The 16,256-nt window shown below is 43.4% G+C and overlaps 2 protein-coding genes across 4 annotated transcripts in view; one reads left to right on the top strand and one right to left on the bottom strand.

Annotated features, from left to right (window-relative positions):
• LOC117434790 (potassium voltage-gated channel subfamily C member 1) overlaps positions 1 to 16,256 on the top strand; it is a 34,619-nt gene that overhangs the window by 10,210 nt on the left and 8,153 nt on the right. For all 3 annotated transcript variants that reach the window (XM_034906760.2, XM_059002798.1, XM_034906759.2), the window contains exon 2: positions 13,581 to 14,514. In XM_034906760.2, the coding sequence (XP_034762651.1) occupies positions 13,581 to 14,514 (934 nt within the window). The remainder of the gene's footprint in view (positions 1 to 13,580; positions 14,515 to 16,256) is intronic.
• The window catches only part of sergef (secretion regulating guanine nucleotide exchange factor), a 48,919-nt gene continuing 32,730 nt past the window's right edge, over positions 68 to 16,256 (bottom strand). The window contains exon 11 of the mRNA XM_059002800.1: positions 68 to 626. Coding sequence (XP_058858783.1) covers positions 337 to 626 — 290 coding nt within the window. The 3' untranslated portion in view covers positions 68 to 336. The remainder of the gene's footprint in view (positions 627 to 16,256) is intronic.

The raw sequence follows: 16,256 nt of genomic DNA, 5'->3' as shown, positions 1-16,256 counted from the left end.
AACCGTCAATAATCAACGCATTGAGAAACATTCCAAAGCAAAAAAAAAAAAGTTTCTTTATTGCTGCATTCCACCCAGTCTCTGTCTAGCTGGATGGGGGAAAGAGCCTGCTTACCTGAAGGGGTGAAAAATAGGTACCTGCCACCCCGTCCCACGCCAAATCCCAAAGTGCACTTTGTATTCCTCTCCTCAGGGGAGCTCCGAATCTGGGACGCTGGTAATAGATTAGTGATGGGGGATGCTTTTAACTGTGCTGTGACAAATCTCCCAGCGCCAGCTACTGCAACTAAAACTGACTAAAGGCTTAGGGATATTTGATGCATCCCTGCAGTAAGTTCAGTTCCTTCTAGAATGTTTGTAAAGCATGTAAAAGTAGGATTTACAGTCCATACTAACAGTGCACAGGGTTCCTCTCTGGACGATGCCCTCATTTTCATTCAGCCCTTCAGGGATCCTGGGAAAGCTCCAGAACCTCTCTGGCCAGGAGTTCAGTGCCCCATACTGTATTACAGCAGCACGCTTCCCTTCCTCAAAGACTGGAGCTGGCACTGCGGTCACGTGGAGGCCTTCTGTAGTTATTCCTGAGTGAGACAGTCTTGCCATTGCTTTTAAAGGAAGACCAGGCTCTGTAGGCATCAAGAGAAAAAAAAGACAAGAAGTTATTGATTTCAGGGGCAAATCTGTGTGCACGCTTTAAAACAACATGTCATTTGATATTACATTGACTGTATTCCTTTGAGCGTGTTTTGCAACCTACTGTACACACACAAGAACATCTTGTATTTAGGCATGATAGTTAATTTTAACTTCACTTGCAAGATGGACAGTAATGAGGTACTTAACACTAAAAAAATTATAATAATAAATAAATACAAGAAGTAGGGCCATGAAATCAGCTGCAATTAACATTATTTTCTATCTGTTTTGCAACACGTGTGATTACTTAAAACCATTTAAAATAGAGTTACTGAAAAAAAATCAACGCTTCAGTTGATAAAGCAGAGGTGTTACTGCGTACAAATGCCATCGTCGTAATCTTTTAAGTCTTGGGTGGCTTTCCTCCAAAGATAAGAAGGAAATGTAACAGTGCATCTTGAAACAGATGAAGCGAAATGAATCTGCTGCCTACCAGAATACGAAGTGTCTTTAGTTTTACTTTGATCGTGTTTTAAGTGACGGATGGTTATAATTCATTTGCCTCTTAGCAACAGCTGCTTCAAAGATTTCAAAGATGTGTGTCTAATAAAATCATAATGGTAAATTACCTGCATAATAAACGCATTACAAACATTCAATAAATAAATGAGATTTTTTGCAAAATGAAAACTCAGGTATCTTAACGAGCAGCTGATTTGCTTGAACTGAATTTTTTTGTCTCGCCCTTGAGGTCTCATTCTGCAGGTAATTTCGTGCTTTTGCCCCCTCCCTCGCTGGGTCACTGTGCCTATTCTGATCCCACACAACAGCTCTTACCTTGTGGGGATTGTTAAAGGATTCTTCGCTGTGTCACTGTCAGCAGCAACATACCAAATCAAGGGTGTGGAACTCAGGGACCCTTTCCACTGCTGTTCTGAAACTCGTTCACCTCAACTGGAGGCTGATCAATATTGTGTGTATGTGTGTTTGTGGGTGGGATGTAAAATGGCCTTGGGGCATTTGTGCTTGTTACCCGTGGTCTAAATCGAGTAAAAAGCAAGACAAATACAATAAAAAGATTATTCCTGTCTGGAGAATTTTATATAAACAGATTTCACTCTGGGTAAAAAGATAAGGAATAACGTTTTATTGATTGTTGTGCCACCTGTAAGACAACTGGAGAGGGGAGGAAGAAAAGCTTAGAGCACATGTATAAACCTGCTCCCCATCTGTCCCTATCACACCTGCTAGCCAATTGAATACTGGACTAATGGCACCATCACATCTTGATTACAGTGTGTTGTTGTGAACTCATAAAAACAAAAGCATAAAAACAAGAAAAAGCAAAAATTGAATGAATGAAGAAATGAAAGCATTCATGGATGACCGAGTGCATTACTTAACGGACGGATGACAGACAACAAATGGATGGACGCTGGACAGAAGGAATGAATGAATGAATGCACGGAGGAGCATGGAGGAGGTGGTGTTCTGGAGAGGGCAGGGCTGAGTGAGCCCCAGTGTTGTTGATGGTGATGTGATCTCACCTGGGTTAGCCTCCAGGCAGTGGCGTCGATATACACACCGCTCCAGTGAGCTGGCACGGTGGCTCAACACATGGCATTCACGACATGTTCCTGTGTCCAGCGCCAGTTTAGCGAAGGTGCATTTCCATGGGGTTTGCCTGTTTATTTTGCAGTGAAATGTTGCCTAATCAGATAGATACAGCTTGTTACAGTCTATCATATTAAAGTGACTATTTCCTGCCATGCACACTCATTCATTTTACAGGCCTTTTGAAAGACACGTATCATTTTGCCTTTTCATTTTAAAATATCTGGTATAGGACGAGGTTAACTATGACTTGCTTTAACACTTTCAGTCCTGAATTGTTTTGGTCGAGCTGGAGAATAAACTCCTATATTGAGTATACATGAGAGCAAGACAAAACTTTTTTTTTTTTTAGATATACTTCTATACAACCTCAGACTGGGATCTAGGAGTCCCGTGAGATTCCATGGTGATTTCCGACAGCATGTGTTATATGGTGCTAAGATTAGGCGGCTCCTTGAGTTAGGACTGCGTGTGGTAAAACTCAGTTACTAAGCTTCTGCTCTGGTGCAAAAATGTCTCCACGATTATTATTTTTTTTATCTGAAGAGAAGAAGAAAAATGTTTCAGTCATAAATCTAGTAATAAGTCCACCGTTTCTCATCCTAACTGAATTATTCAGAGTTTCTTTACAGTAAGAGCTTTTCGATTCCCCTGTCAGAAAGTGAAGCCCATTCATTGTCTTACAAGAGTCAGAGCACATTCAATACACATGTCTAAGGAGCCACAAGGTCAGGGTGGTTTACAGGACTTGGTTGATATGCATGCCTGATTTATACCGTTTTACTGGAGGGTCGAACACGATTTCAACCAAAAACTGAAAACAAAAACCAAACAGTTAGTCAGTAACCCAATAAACTTCCTCATTATTGTATAAATCAAGGATACTTTCTGAAACTATGATCCTATTTTGTAAATGTAGGTAAAGGGACATTATTTGCCTTTTAAGTGTATTTAAGCGTACTCTCTGTATGTGCCGGATTGAAGGCGGATGAAACACGTTTTTTGTGAAATTCACAATGTCACCCGGTGTTTTTTTAACTCGAAAAAACAAAAATAAAACCTGAAAATCCTGAATCATGGTAAAGACGGTTTCTCATTGGTGACATTGGTCACAGTTCAGACGCTACAGGACGATCAGTCACAGCGCTGAGATTTGGGAATGTACCGCTCCTCTGTTCATAGATTGTGGAGTGACATTTTCCATTTATAATAAGTCTCTAATTTGGGTCACTGACTCTCATGAAAGCCTTTATTTTTAGCGTCCAAGAGCCTCCCTCCTGCCTGTGTTCTGGGCTTCAGCCAGAGAGAAAATGAGTGTGTCCTGAATCCGAGCCTTTGACAAAAACTTCAGCAACACAGTGGTTAGCAAAGGAGTGAAAGTGTTGTGGACCAGAGAGCGCACACGCCACAATGACCTGGGTGGATGTAAAGAAAATTTTGCATTTTGCTCTGAACTCGTTTTTAAATATTCTCCAGGCTTGATAAGAGTCTGTGTTCCTTACCTCTTTAGGGATTCCAGGCATTGCTGTGCAGCAGCGGCAGTAATACCAATATATTTAGATCTAATTTTAGATCCAAGGAAAGACTCTCGTCCTTCTGGGTCTGCTCTGCTGAATGTCCTTCCCGGCTCACCTTGGGCGACGGTGTGCGTTTTTTGTCAGCCAGCATCATTGCCCATGTTGACGGGGTTAGTGGCTGTGCTCTGAACCCAGCGGGACTACCTGTTCCCTGAGCCCCAGATCTCGATCAGCAGGAAGGAAGTAGGGAATGAGGGAACTGAGACGGGACAATGGGCACTGAGGCTTTGAGACGAGAGAGGCAGCCAACAGTGCTGTCAACACTGTGACCATTCACGTGAAAACCATGCCTGGCTGTACCTGTGACGTCAACGCACAGCACAACGTAAACAAGGAATAGATGTTTCCAATCCGGCCAATTTTCGAGAATTCCGACCCCCTCCTTTAACTCGCCGCAAATAGTGAAAGGAGGTTTTTCCACTTGCATGCACTATATCTCTTCCCTTTCTTAGATGGCAATCTGAGCTGAGTGATCTGGGACAGGCTTCACAGTGGGCAGGCAATCAAACACACAGCCAGTCTGCGGCCCGAGTTTCCTTATCAGTCCCACCAGAGCAGGGATGAGGGGGTCATCAGCTTCAGGCTGTTAGAGACCAGCATGTAGGATCTGTTCCGCTTAAAATATTAGATGTATTTTCCTTTTTAGAATGATATTGAAAACTAAAGACATTTTTTAAAGCTTTCTGGATAGCAGATGCTTTATGCCTGCCAACTCTTCCTTAGTGTCCAGGATTTCCCTGTATTGTGATCCGCATTTGAAAGTCAATTTTCAGTTCCTGTAATACTAAAGTAGCACCATATGGATTTCATCATTTCTTGTTGCTGTTGTACTGCTGTGAACTGTGAACGATTAGCTCTCAATATACCAGAAACATCCCCAAAAGACAACCCCAGGATGCTACATTCTGCTTTGGAACTGAACCATGTTCTACCCACCATCTGTCCAGGTTCTACCCCCATTCCCTGACTCAAACCCCTCCCCTGTGTCTCCTGAGCACAGCCACCCCAGGGGAGACCCCTGTGACATCACTATGATGATGCTGAGTGTTTATGCAACTCCTAGACAACAGCACAGAGCAAAAGACACACACATGAGCTCAAAGTGTACGCACAGGAAAACCTATAGTCAGAGAAAGCATAGCCCAGGACTGTCCGTGCTGAGACTGCCCTGGCATGGATCGCCTGGCTCCCAGTCCTTTAGCTCAGCTCCGTTATGCTTCTTTGAATAGCTGAGGAGGAGTGGAGGTTTAATTTTCTGGCAGTTTCAGTGTGAGCAGATTGAGCAGTTGATTAAGGCAGTTAGAATTCCAATCAGTGTTGGATCCATTGTTCATATTGATTGAGTGGGTCTCGGCTGCAGAGACTCAGAGAGGGCTGCAGTCAGGCTGTACAAGCCTGTCAGATTAAAAAGCATCCAACACCCTTTTGTTGGGTGGAATGGATCATTCCATCTTCCTAGCACTGAAGTCATATGGGTGTGGCGCACACTAAATAAAGGGTCGGGGGTGGTGGCGACTAAAAATCCCCAGTGGATTACTCCTCTCTTTTAAATGTTCTTCTTAACCAAGCCTGAAAACAAGCCTCTAACCTTTTAACACCAGCATAATATCTATACATATCTCTTCAATAAATCTCTTCAAGCGATCTAAAATGAATCTGAAGCCATGCACATGTTATAAATAGTGTGCCTGTGTCAGGCTTTCCACGCACACATAATACAAGTGGGTGCTTTTTGTGCACATTGCAGTTTGTTTAAGTATGATTGTGCTACATGACCCCCCCCCCTAAAAAAAAAAAAACCTGCAACTTGTACAGTCAAGGACATCCAATGGCAAAATGCGGTTGTGATAGTTAGGGCCGTATTTTGAAGCTAGAGGTGGATGTACATTTTTGATGAGTAACAATATAAAGCTAGGAAGACACAACGTAATAGAAAGAGCAGTTAGCTGTTCTGCGCAGTTGCTTGATAGGACTGTTATAATCATTTCATTTCTCCCCCGCTACTGTGCGTGCATGAGATTGTCATTTATATCGTCAAGTTGATTCATTGGTGACGCCATTCAATTAGATGGCTACAGTGATGAATTGATTCTGTCATCACAGAGTCCGTCCCCATCTAAATAGTTACTGTTTGTACTGTGCAATGGACGGTTTGTAGCCTGAGAAAAAAAAACATTACTTCTAATTTTCTGTTCAGCCTACTGCCTATGAACTGCATGTTTTTGAAAGGTGGGACAGAGGCAGGTGTGTGCTTCCCCGAATCATTGGCTGCCTGTCATTGCAGGATGGTTTTTTTTTTTTTCATGTTCTCTCGCAGTAGTCAATCCTTGGGCAGCTGATTGATGTGTTGAGATGTTGCTTTCCCGTCTGCGCGACCCTCCCATTAAGTGGTATTTCTCTTCCTTTTAATATTGAATTTCCTTTCTGTCTGTCAACGTACAGTAAAACGGATGATTGCTGTTGTGGTAAACTGAACCAGGATAAAATGTCAGCAATACATACTAACATACTAAATTACTATCAAGAAAAAACAAACGTGTCATATTGTTTCACCTCTGCACATCAAAACCAGCACCAATATATGCAGGAGGGGAGTATACAGTTTCTTATAGGGATTGCCTTGTAAAGCTGCTTTATAAATATTGACCTTGCTGTCTTGTGCTATGCATGTATTTTGCAGCACACATCAGAAAACGAGCTATGCATATTGAATCAGAATTTGCATGGGAAGATTATGTGGTCCAATAGGCAATCTTCTCTTTTCTGGTTGCTATAGTTACAACAGCTTGTATTTTTTTCGTTCACTGTGGATTTCGAAAAGACGACTGGTGGTGGAATTGCACAGATGAGCTGTGTCTGTATTATCACAGTGAGATGTGAGATGTGCCTGTTTGCCTCAGATTTGCAGGGGTGGGGGAAGGAAGAGAAATGGAAAGATCCAGGGAGAGAGAGAGCAAGGGACAGTGATAGAGAAAAGGGAAAGAGAGCAAAGAAGGGTGTTGGGGAGGAAGGGATAGAGGGAGAGAGAAAGGCAGGGTGAGGGGGGAGTAATTCAAGGCTGAGTGAGAGAAGAAGGGGGTGGGAGGCAGGGGGAGAGAGCAAGGGGAGAGGGAGTGAAGCAAAGGTGTGCTTACATAAGAGAACGTGACATCCCCCAGCTCAGCCTCAGCAATATGACGGGTACTCCAGTTGCCACAATGCCAGGTCTTTCTGAAGAAATCTTAATGTGCTTTTTCTTTTCAAAACATTTCATCCGTCCCAGGCAAGACTCCTTCTCATCTTTACTTAAGTGCTGTTATGATCAGGACTCTCCTCATTAAAGTGAATGACAACGAGCCCTAATAGAGAGGGGGAGGGTGTGTGGGGGGTGTGTGTGCTACAGTTCAGCATTGACATCCTACAGTAAAAAAAAATATTCATTTAGTATTATACAATGTGACGTACTGCACAACTTTGCAGTAGGTCTAAAATATTGTATTGTTATAGTACTTTATTCCTAACTCTTATCCAAACCCTAACCATAGCTCCAACAGTAACCATAACCCTAATTCTAATTCTAACCCCGACCCCACACATATCAGATAACGTGCCATTGGTAGACCTGAGGTTCTAGGGGTTTCAGTAATGTAGTTCATTGATTTACAGTTTACAAACACAGCAATTGAATGATGATCTAATACCAGTGACTGCTCATATCTCTAGTTAATGCAGCGGCTGTTTAGATGCAAACAGTTACAAACAGTCTAATTGCTGTGACTTACTCGTTTCAGTCTTCTAGCTTAAGAGACAGGTCAGGTTCGGGGGGGGGGGCTCTATTAAGTCTGCTGCCGATTTGCAACAGGTGAAGGAAGCCAGCAGGGAGCTGTCTTTGAGCGAGGCAGCGGGACACGTCTGAGCCCAGTGGTTACGGTATCACAGTGTTTGTGCATCTGTGTAACGCAGCCCTGATAGCCTGTCCCAGCCCCCAGGGTGATCATTAGAAACAGGTATTCCTGTGATACACCCTCTGCGGGTGCTAAAGACTTCCGATGGGGCCTGTTTGACTCCCATTGTAAACGTTCTATTCATTACAGACTTGACATTCACATTGCAGGCAGGAGGTGAGGAGGCACTGAGCTTAGCTCATGCATGTGGAATGGTAGCAGGTAGCATGTGTGTGTTTGTTTTTTTAAGGTGTATTCTTAAACATTCATTTATTACAAGTTTTATAACATATATATATATATATATATATATATATATATATATATATATATATATATATATATATATATATATATATATAACATGCAATGTTTTACACACACATATATATATATATATATAGACAGTCTTGGTCCCGGATTTTCTCCATGTGAAATATATGCATCCTGCCTCTTTTAATTATTTGAATTCGACACCACGCTTTACCCGTAACTCAACACTTATTATATACCAAAGGGATAAAAACTATTAAAAAGACTAGTGACTAACTCAACACTGTTGTTTCACATGACTGATCTACTGGACACTCTTGTGCCTGACCTCTGACTGGAAACGGATCATTCATTCATTCATTCATTCATTCATTCATTCATTCATTCATTCGCAACTACCAAGTGCAGCTGTATAAGGTACATGTGTTAACTTTTGCTTTTTAAGCCGTCAAATTAGACAGTATAAGCCAATACCTAAAAGTACAGTCAACAGTTGGTGCACAGTTTGTGGTTGGATTGCATCCGTAAAAATAACATTGTAGTTATTTTATGAATTCTTATTTAAATCGAACTATACAAGTTGTACCGATTGTGTACAGTACCGTATTCTGTAACTGATTCATTCACTGCAGTTCTTTCAACTGTTTTCATTAGGACATCTAACTAAAAATAAACTTGTAAATGCCGTAATACTGTAAATGTGTGAGTTCTGTTACTTATATGCATGTTAATGCCATGGCTCACCAGCAGTTAACTCGACACCTTGGATAAGTCACTAAATGACATCCCCGCAGGTTGTCAAGTTAACTCTCTTATAAAATCTCTATATACGGGTTGAGAACCATTTATCTTTTCACAGGCACATTTTTCAAGAAGCCTCTGTCTCTATCACGTGAGATTTGTCACAAAGTCTGACACTGCAGGCTGCCGCGTCTCTGGATTATTACAGTAGCTCCAGGGCTCTCAGCGATACATGCACAAATTCACAGTTTTTAATACATTTATACTGTGAATATGATTCTATGCATAATTTAGAAGTTATTAATAAACCATTAATAATGATACATGGGTATAAAGTCTTGCTATTGCCATGCAATGACTAGGATCCAAACTGGGTCTCCTTATTCACAGTCCTCAAATACAAATACAAATACAAAACTAGTACTGCTCCACTCTCCCACTACAGAGGAGCTGTGAAAGGGTAAGAGCAGTGAAGGGACATTTTGAAAGGGCCCAGAGCAGTTGTGCTATGTTAGTCAGTTCCACAGAAAGATTTGTTTTATTAAACAGGAGGGTATTTTTTAATACTGTTCCGAGAGGGAGGAAATCAGAGATGAAGCACCTTTATCAATAATAGTATACTGAACTTTTCAATCTTTTCTTCTTGCCACGAGCCTAAGAAGTTAATGAATCCTTCAGGGATATGTCTAAACTGTTTTTAAAAGCTCTACGGAACTCTGCTTTAACTGCAATGAAATAATCATGCTTTTAGTGTCAAGCAGAGGCAGGGCTGAGTGTAAACAGGAAAAGCTTGATTTATTGCACCTGACGCAGCTAACAGATTACTTTGTACTTTTCATGAGTCGACATGAAAACCCACATCTTGCAGATTTCTTTATTGACTTAGCAGATCATTCCAGACATTCCTAATGGAATAGTCAGGCAGCGTTTGGCTTTCAGCACAGCCCACATTCCCTTTGCTTTCTAATCGCATTTTGTATTCTGTCTTAATTGGCACAACCATTAAACCAGTACAGTCAAACAAGAAAACAATTGCAAAAGCTTTAGTTTCACTACAGGGCAGAAAGGAATTCCAGGTAGCACTTCCTATTACAGGACATGAATAACCATGTAATTACATTGTAATGACCAATCAATTGCATATGGTGTATGTTCTTACTTGGTAACTACATTGTAATTACATAAAATTGCATGAGGGATGCTTCTGTCCAAGAAAGAAACAAACCCCATTCCGATTGCTATTCATACTGTCAGCCTGACATCCGGGGATGAGGTGAAGCCTTAATAAAATATCTCTTAAGTGAAGCAGATTTAAAGCTGGGTTCCACTGGCAGGGCTGCTAAATTTAGCTTTCATCTGGATTTGAAAAGAAGAATGCTGAGCAGAGAGAGGCAATGAAGATTGTGAGGGCAGCTTGTGAGGTTTTTTTGGTGTGGGTGCTTGTTTTGTACATAGCGCATAGCACCATCTGGTGGACAGATTTGGTAACAACACTATCGGTTTATTATGTAGTTAACAACAATGCAAGAACATTAAAAGAAAATAAAAAAGACAAGTGGATAAGGAAGTGACTACAAATATTCGACACTCATTTCATAGATAAAGTGAACGTGTAGGCCAGGCTGCAGAAACGGTAAGCAGATGCTGATGGGAGATTATCTCCACTTCGTGATTGTGCAAGTTTGCTAAATAGAAACATACAAAGCTTGCTTGCTGCTGGGAATTCTTGCATCAGATGCATTTATTTGGGTTGAATGGTCGTATTGCCACATTTGTCACCGAACACAAGAAAAAACGATATCTTAGCAAATTCTGTCCAAACGGAAAGCAAAGGCTATTACGATGAACTTGTATTATTAACATTATTTCCAGGTCACTTCAACATTACAGATATATAATATATTAGGTTGCACGCCCCCCCCCCCCCCCCCCCTCCCTAGAGTGTTTATGTTTTGAGGGGAATCCCAGGACATAGTGGAGTCTGTATCTGGCCTGGTTCTCCTCCTACCTCTCCAACCGCACTTACCAGGTAACCTGGCGTGGAGCAACCTCCACACCTCACCCTCTCTTGACTGGAGTCCCCCAAGGGTCAGTCTTGGGTCCTCTCCTGTTCTCTCTCTACACCCGCTCCCTGGGCCCCCTCATCGCATCCTATGGTTTCTCATACCATTTCTATGCTGATGATGCTCAGATTTTCCTCTCCTTCCCCACCTCTGACTCCACCATCTCCTCCCGTATCTCTACCTGTCTGTCTGCTATTTCCTCCTGGATGCACTCGCATCACCTCAAACTCAACCTCTCTAAATCTGACCTCCTTTTCTTTCCCTCCTCCTCCCCCTCCTCTGATCTCTCTATCTCTGTTCCTCTGGAATCTACCACACTCTCTCCCTCTTCCTCAGCTAAAAACCTTGGAGTCACCCTGGACCCCTGCCTCTCTTATTCCCAGCACATCTCCACTCTGGCACGCACTTGCAGATTCTTCCTGAGCAACATCCGAAGAATCCGACCCTTCCTCACCAACTATGCTACCCAGCTCCTGGTCCAGGCCCTGGTACTCTCCCGCCTAGACTACTGCAACTCCCTCCTGGCTGGCCTCCCTGCGTCCGCCACCCGTCCGCTCCAGCTCATCCAGAACTCTGCTGCTCGCCTGGTGTTCTCTCTACCTCGCTTCGCCCACGCTACTCCACTACTCCGCTCGCTCCACTGGCTCCCGATCACCGCTCGCATCCAGTTCAAGACTCTTGTACTAGCCTACAGATGCCTTGATCAGACTGCACCCAGCTACCTCCAGACCCTCATCTCTCCCTACACCCCCACTCGACCTCTCCGCTCCGCCTGCACTAGAAGACTGGCTCTACCTCCGCTACGCTCCCCTGCCTCCCGAGCCCGCTCCTTCTCCACCCTTGCTCCGCAGTGGTGGAACGACCTTCCTACAGATGTCAGGACTGCCCAGTCCCTGACCACATTCCGGCGCCTCCTTAAGACTCACCTCTTCAAACAGCACCTGTAGAACTCCTCTGTTGTATCCTGGGACACTATCACCCTTCATTTAAATATGCTTTATTTTGCTCTTATCTGCCCCCTATTTTACTGCATTTAATCCTGTACCTCAGAATATTGTAATCTCCCAAGTGTTTAATCTGTAGTATTTTGTACTTAATCATATCCTGATGTAACTATCACTACTTAATCATATCCTGATGTAACTTTCACTATTATCTGCTGTATTATTGAATTGTGGTTTGTCACACTTGAGAATTATTGTATTTCTTGTTCTTATTGTATGACTTATATTGTAACACTTGAATGTATTTGTATTTGCTTGCGATTGTAAGTCGCCCTGGATAAGGGCGTCTGCTAAGAAATAAATAATAATAATAATAATAATAATAATAATGTGCTTGGTGTGTTTTTGAGAGGTGACATCAACCCCACTAACACTGAGCATAACCTGCAGACTTGCCTGATTGAGGTCATGGATAGCGCTTGTCACAATGGAAATGTGTCGGCAGTGTACTGTATATTCCAGATTCCTGTGTGGCCTGACATGATTTACGTCAGTCAGGGAATCCAGAGTTCAATCCGAAAGTAATCCAGCTCTTGACAGGTCAAGCGCACACTGCTGATCCAGGACTAGACATTGACAGGCACAGACTGTGTTTGACAGGACAGGAGTCTTGTGAAGCAAAGGCAATGAGACCAGACACTGCATTCTGAGTAACAGATATCGTGTATACACAGTGTAACAGATAAGGCGCGTATGTGAGTAATTTACACCAAACAGAAGCTTGTTTAGTGCATGGTTTGTTTTCTGCAGGTAGTACGCTGTACATCTGCAAAGCCGTGTAAATCTGTGTGCGTTTGTAAGTGTATGCTACCCTCGCTCCATTACTTGATGTGGACATCTCCGTTGGCTGAGTTTCAACCTTTAGACTTGTATGTGGATCTGGCACAATATAATGTTCATTGACTGTTTTATTTTTCAGTTGGATGCTGTGTTAAAAGGACATTAGAAAGTGAGCTACAGTAGGAAGAAATCACTTTAAATACTAACCTCTCATCAACTATAATTAAAAGCATACGCCATATGTGTACAATGTGAATATTGCATACATATTGGGTATACTAATACAAAGTTCTAACTGAATAAAGTTAGGCGTGTGTACAAGGACAAAGCTTGAATCCTTGAACCTACCGAATTTGGGTTGTATATCACAGACGCCTTAGTTAATAAAGCATTAACACGTAGTCCTGTGCATGTACCTGCATGTTATTGCCTGATGTATATATGACCCTAAATCTTAAAAACAGCTAGGGGGTTAGAAGGCATCTGCCATGGGTTCCACATTCGTCATTGATACTCTGCAAGCTCCTGGTCCGCAGACCAAACAGAAATAGATACAGAGTCTGCCCATCAGAAAAGCATTTGAATTGCAGGAACATTAGTGTCGACCAGCATGGCGTGACTGTCACTGCATTCTCAATCCTGGCTTATGTGATTGCTTTGATACAGGGTTTGTATTCACATGTCATGTTTTGCATGACCAGAATGGAAAAAAAGTGTTCTTGAAGGAAAGAGTGGGGATTATTATTCCTTCAGATAAGTATTTGTTGAAGACTTGCATGTATTTGCTAAAAATACACTGCTATATAAAGGAAGGAGCATTTTGGTTCCTGCATGATCTAGTCTTGGGTAGAGGTGACAAATGATGTAATAATATAGTTTGTTGTTTTCTCACCTCATCTGCTTTCTTTTCTCTCTCCCTACCCCATCCCCCCCCCCTCTCTCTCTCTCTTTCTCTCACACCCTGTGCAGTGGGTGGCTTTTGCTTCCCTGTTCTTCATCCTGGTGTCCATCTCGACGTTCTGCCTGGAAACCCACGAGGCCTTCAACCCCATCATCAACCGGACAGAGGAGGTGCTCGTGAACAATGTGACCAAGGAGCACATCTACCAGGAGACCGAGACGGTGGCCTTCCTGACCTACATCGAGGGCGTCTGCGTGGTCTGGTTCACCTTCGAGTTCCTCATGCGCATCACCTTCTGCCCGGACAAAGTGGAGTTCATTCGCAACTCGCTCAACATCATTGACTTCGTGGCCATCCTGCCTTTCTACCTGGAGGTGGGGCTGAGCGGCCTGTCTTCCAAAGCGGCCAAGGACGTGCTGGGCTTCCTGAGGGTGGTCCGTTTCGTGAGGATCCTGAGGATCTTCAAGCTGACCCGCCATTTTGTGGGGCTGCGGGTCCTGGGCCACACGCTGAGGGCCAGCACCAACGAGTTCCTGCTCCTGATCATCTTCCTGGCGCTGGGGGTCCTCATCTTCGCCACCATGATCTACTACGCCGAGCGCATCGGTGCTAATCCCAATGACCTAAGAGCCAGTCAGCACACACACTTCAAAAACATCCCCATCGGGTTCTGGTGGGCCGTGGTGACCATGACCACCCTGGGCTACGGAGACATGTACCCTCAGACCTGGTCTGGCATGCTGGTGGGCGCGCTCTGCGCTCTCTCTGGGGTGCTGACCATCGCCATGCCTGTGCCAGTCATAGTCAACAATTTCGGAATGTACTACTCCTTGGCAATGGCTAAGCAGAAGCTACCAAAGAAAAAAAACAGACATATCCCCCGGCCCCCACAGCTGGGCTCTCCCAATTACTGTAAGTTGGGCGTTAACTCGCCTCACCACAGCACACAGAGCGACACCTGCCCCCTGGCCCAGGAAGAGATTTTAGAAATAAACAGAGCAGGTAGGAAACCTCTAAGAGGAATGTCAATCTGACCTTTTGAAAAAAAACAAAAAAAGAACTAATAATACTCAATTCAAATAAAACAATAACTAATACGTCCCACCTGCCCTAACCATCACCACCGTTCACATCCACAACCCTCCTTTCTCTCACCACCGTCACTTTCACTTTCACTGTCACCACCACACTCACTCTCCAACCACCCGTCACCCTCCTCGTCTCCCTTCTCCCCAGCCCGCCACCCACCTTCCCTGGTGGGGCCTGCACAGTCCAGCCAGATCTCTGCTGCAAGGAACAAAGTAGCACATTCATCCAAAAGGAGGCAGCCTTCCCCTCCCGTTAAAATAAGCACCGCTCGTGTACCTTTTTATATGGTGCTTTGAACAATCGTGCCACGCTGTTTACCTCTGCGCAGCAGTGTTGCCATGTCAACGACTTCCTCTCCCCCGTAACTTGGATACCAGTTTAGCTTCCATCATTACACAGAGGTGCGATTCAATTGCATGTTGTTGCGTGACATACCCTAGGATTCAATTATAATTATGGCGCCGCAGCCCTTATGGCAGTTTTAATATAAAGTTCCAAATAACAAAGACTGTGATAAATACAATGGATGGATTTGGCATTTTATGCAGGGTTAGCATATTGTTTAAAAAAAACCCAAAAAACACACACTATAAGGATGAATATGTAACCCTACAACCTGCTACCGAGAGTTTCGTGTTGTCTAAAAACGTATCTGCTGTGCTATGAAGAGTCGCTACCAGGGCACGGGTTAGAACCGACCTCCTCAAAAAAGTTGTTGAAGCTGACACCCTGGGATCCTTCAAGAAGCTGCTTGATGAGATTCTGGGATCAATAAGCTACTAACAACCAAATGAGCAAGATGGGCTGAATGGCCTCCTCTCGTTTGTAAACTTTCTTATGTTCTTATGTTCTTAAAAAGAAACTTGCCCTCGTTTTTTGCCCATCTCATTTGGGGCAGGCTTGTGCCTTGTCTTTGGGTTAATTACCCCTCTTTGACACAGAGCTCAATATTTCAATAGGGTTACTTACACTGCTTTGTTCAGAATAAGAGTAGCCCTGACACTGTATAAAAGAGCCCCTAGCAGTGCCAGAGTGGACCACAGACTTTTCTTGGCACAATATTGTGTTGTTTTTGAAACCCATCTGGAAATTCCTGTGATTTTCTGGGAACCAGTAATGGGAAATGCATTTACTGTCCTGGTGTTTCCAGCTGGTTTGCAGAGCTGACCAATGCACTTTCTAAGAGAGCAGGCTTTGATAAATGGTACCAGAACTGGACAAACATTGAGAAATTGAGTGACTAATAATGTACAGACAATACACTTTCATTTTTAATAGTCTCTACCAGAGAAAAGCCTCGACCTTAAGATAAAGCAGACTGCATACTCAGATTGCATTTATCAGTCCTGCATGGTTTTGTGTTTGTTTGTTTTTTTGTTGTTTTTTTTTTAAATTTGGAATCTCCAATTGTTTTTTTTTTACCCCATTTTCTCCCCAATTTGAAATGCCCCATTTTAAGCCTGGCTCACCACTGCAACCCCTGCACTGACTCGGGAGAAATGAAGAGGGACACACGCGTCCTTCAAAATATGTGTTGTCAGACGTCCGTTTTTTTCCACTCTGCAGGCCTGCCATGCAGCCACCTCAGAGCTACAGCGTCGGAGAACCACGCAGCTCCAGGCCGCTTGCAGGCAGGCCCGCAGGCACCAGGCTAG

The sequence above is a fragment of the Acipenser ruthenus genome, chromosome 28 (genome assembly GCF_902713425.1).
Source record: "Acipenser ruthenus chromosome 28, fAciRut3.2 maternal haplotype, whole genome shotgun sequence".
Classification (NCBI taxonomy): Eukaryota; Metazoa; Chordata; class Actinopteri; order Acipenseriformes; family Acipenseridae; genus Acipenser; species Acipenser ruthenus.
This window is presented reverse-complemented; position numbering and strand designations above follow the sequence as displayed.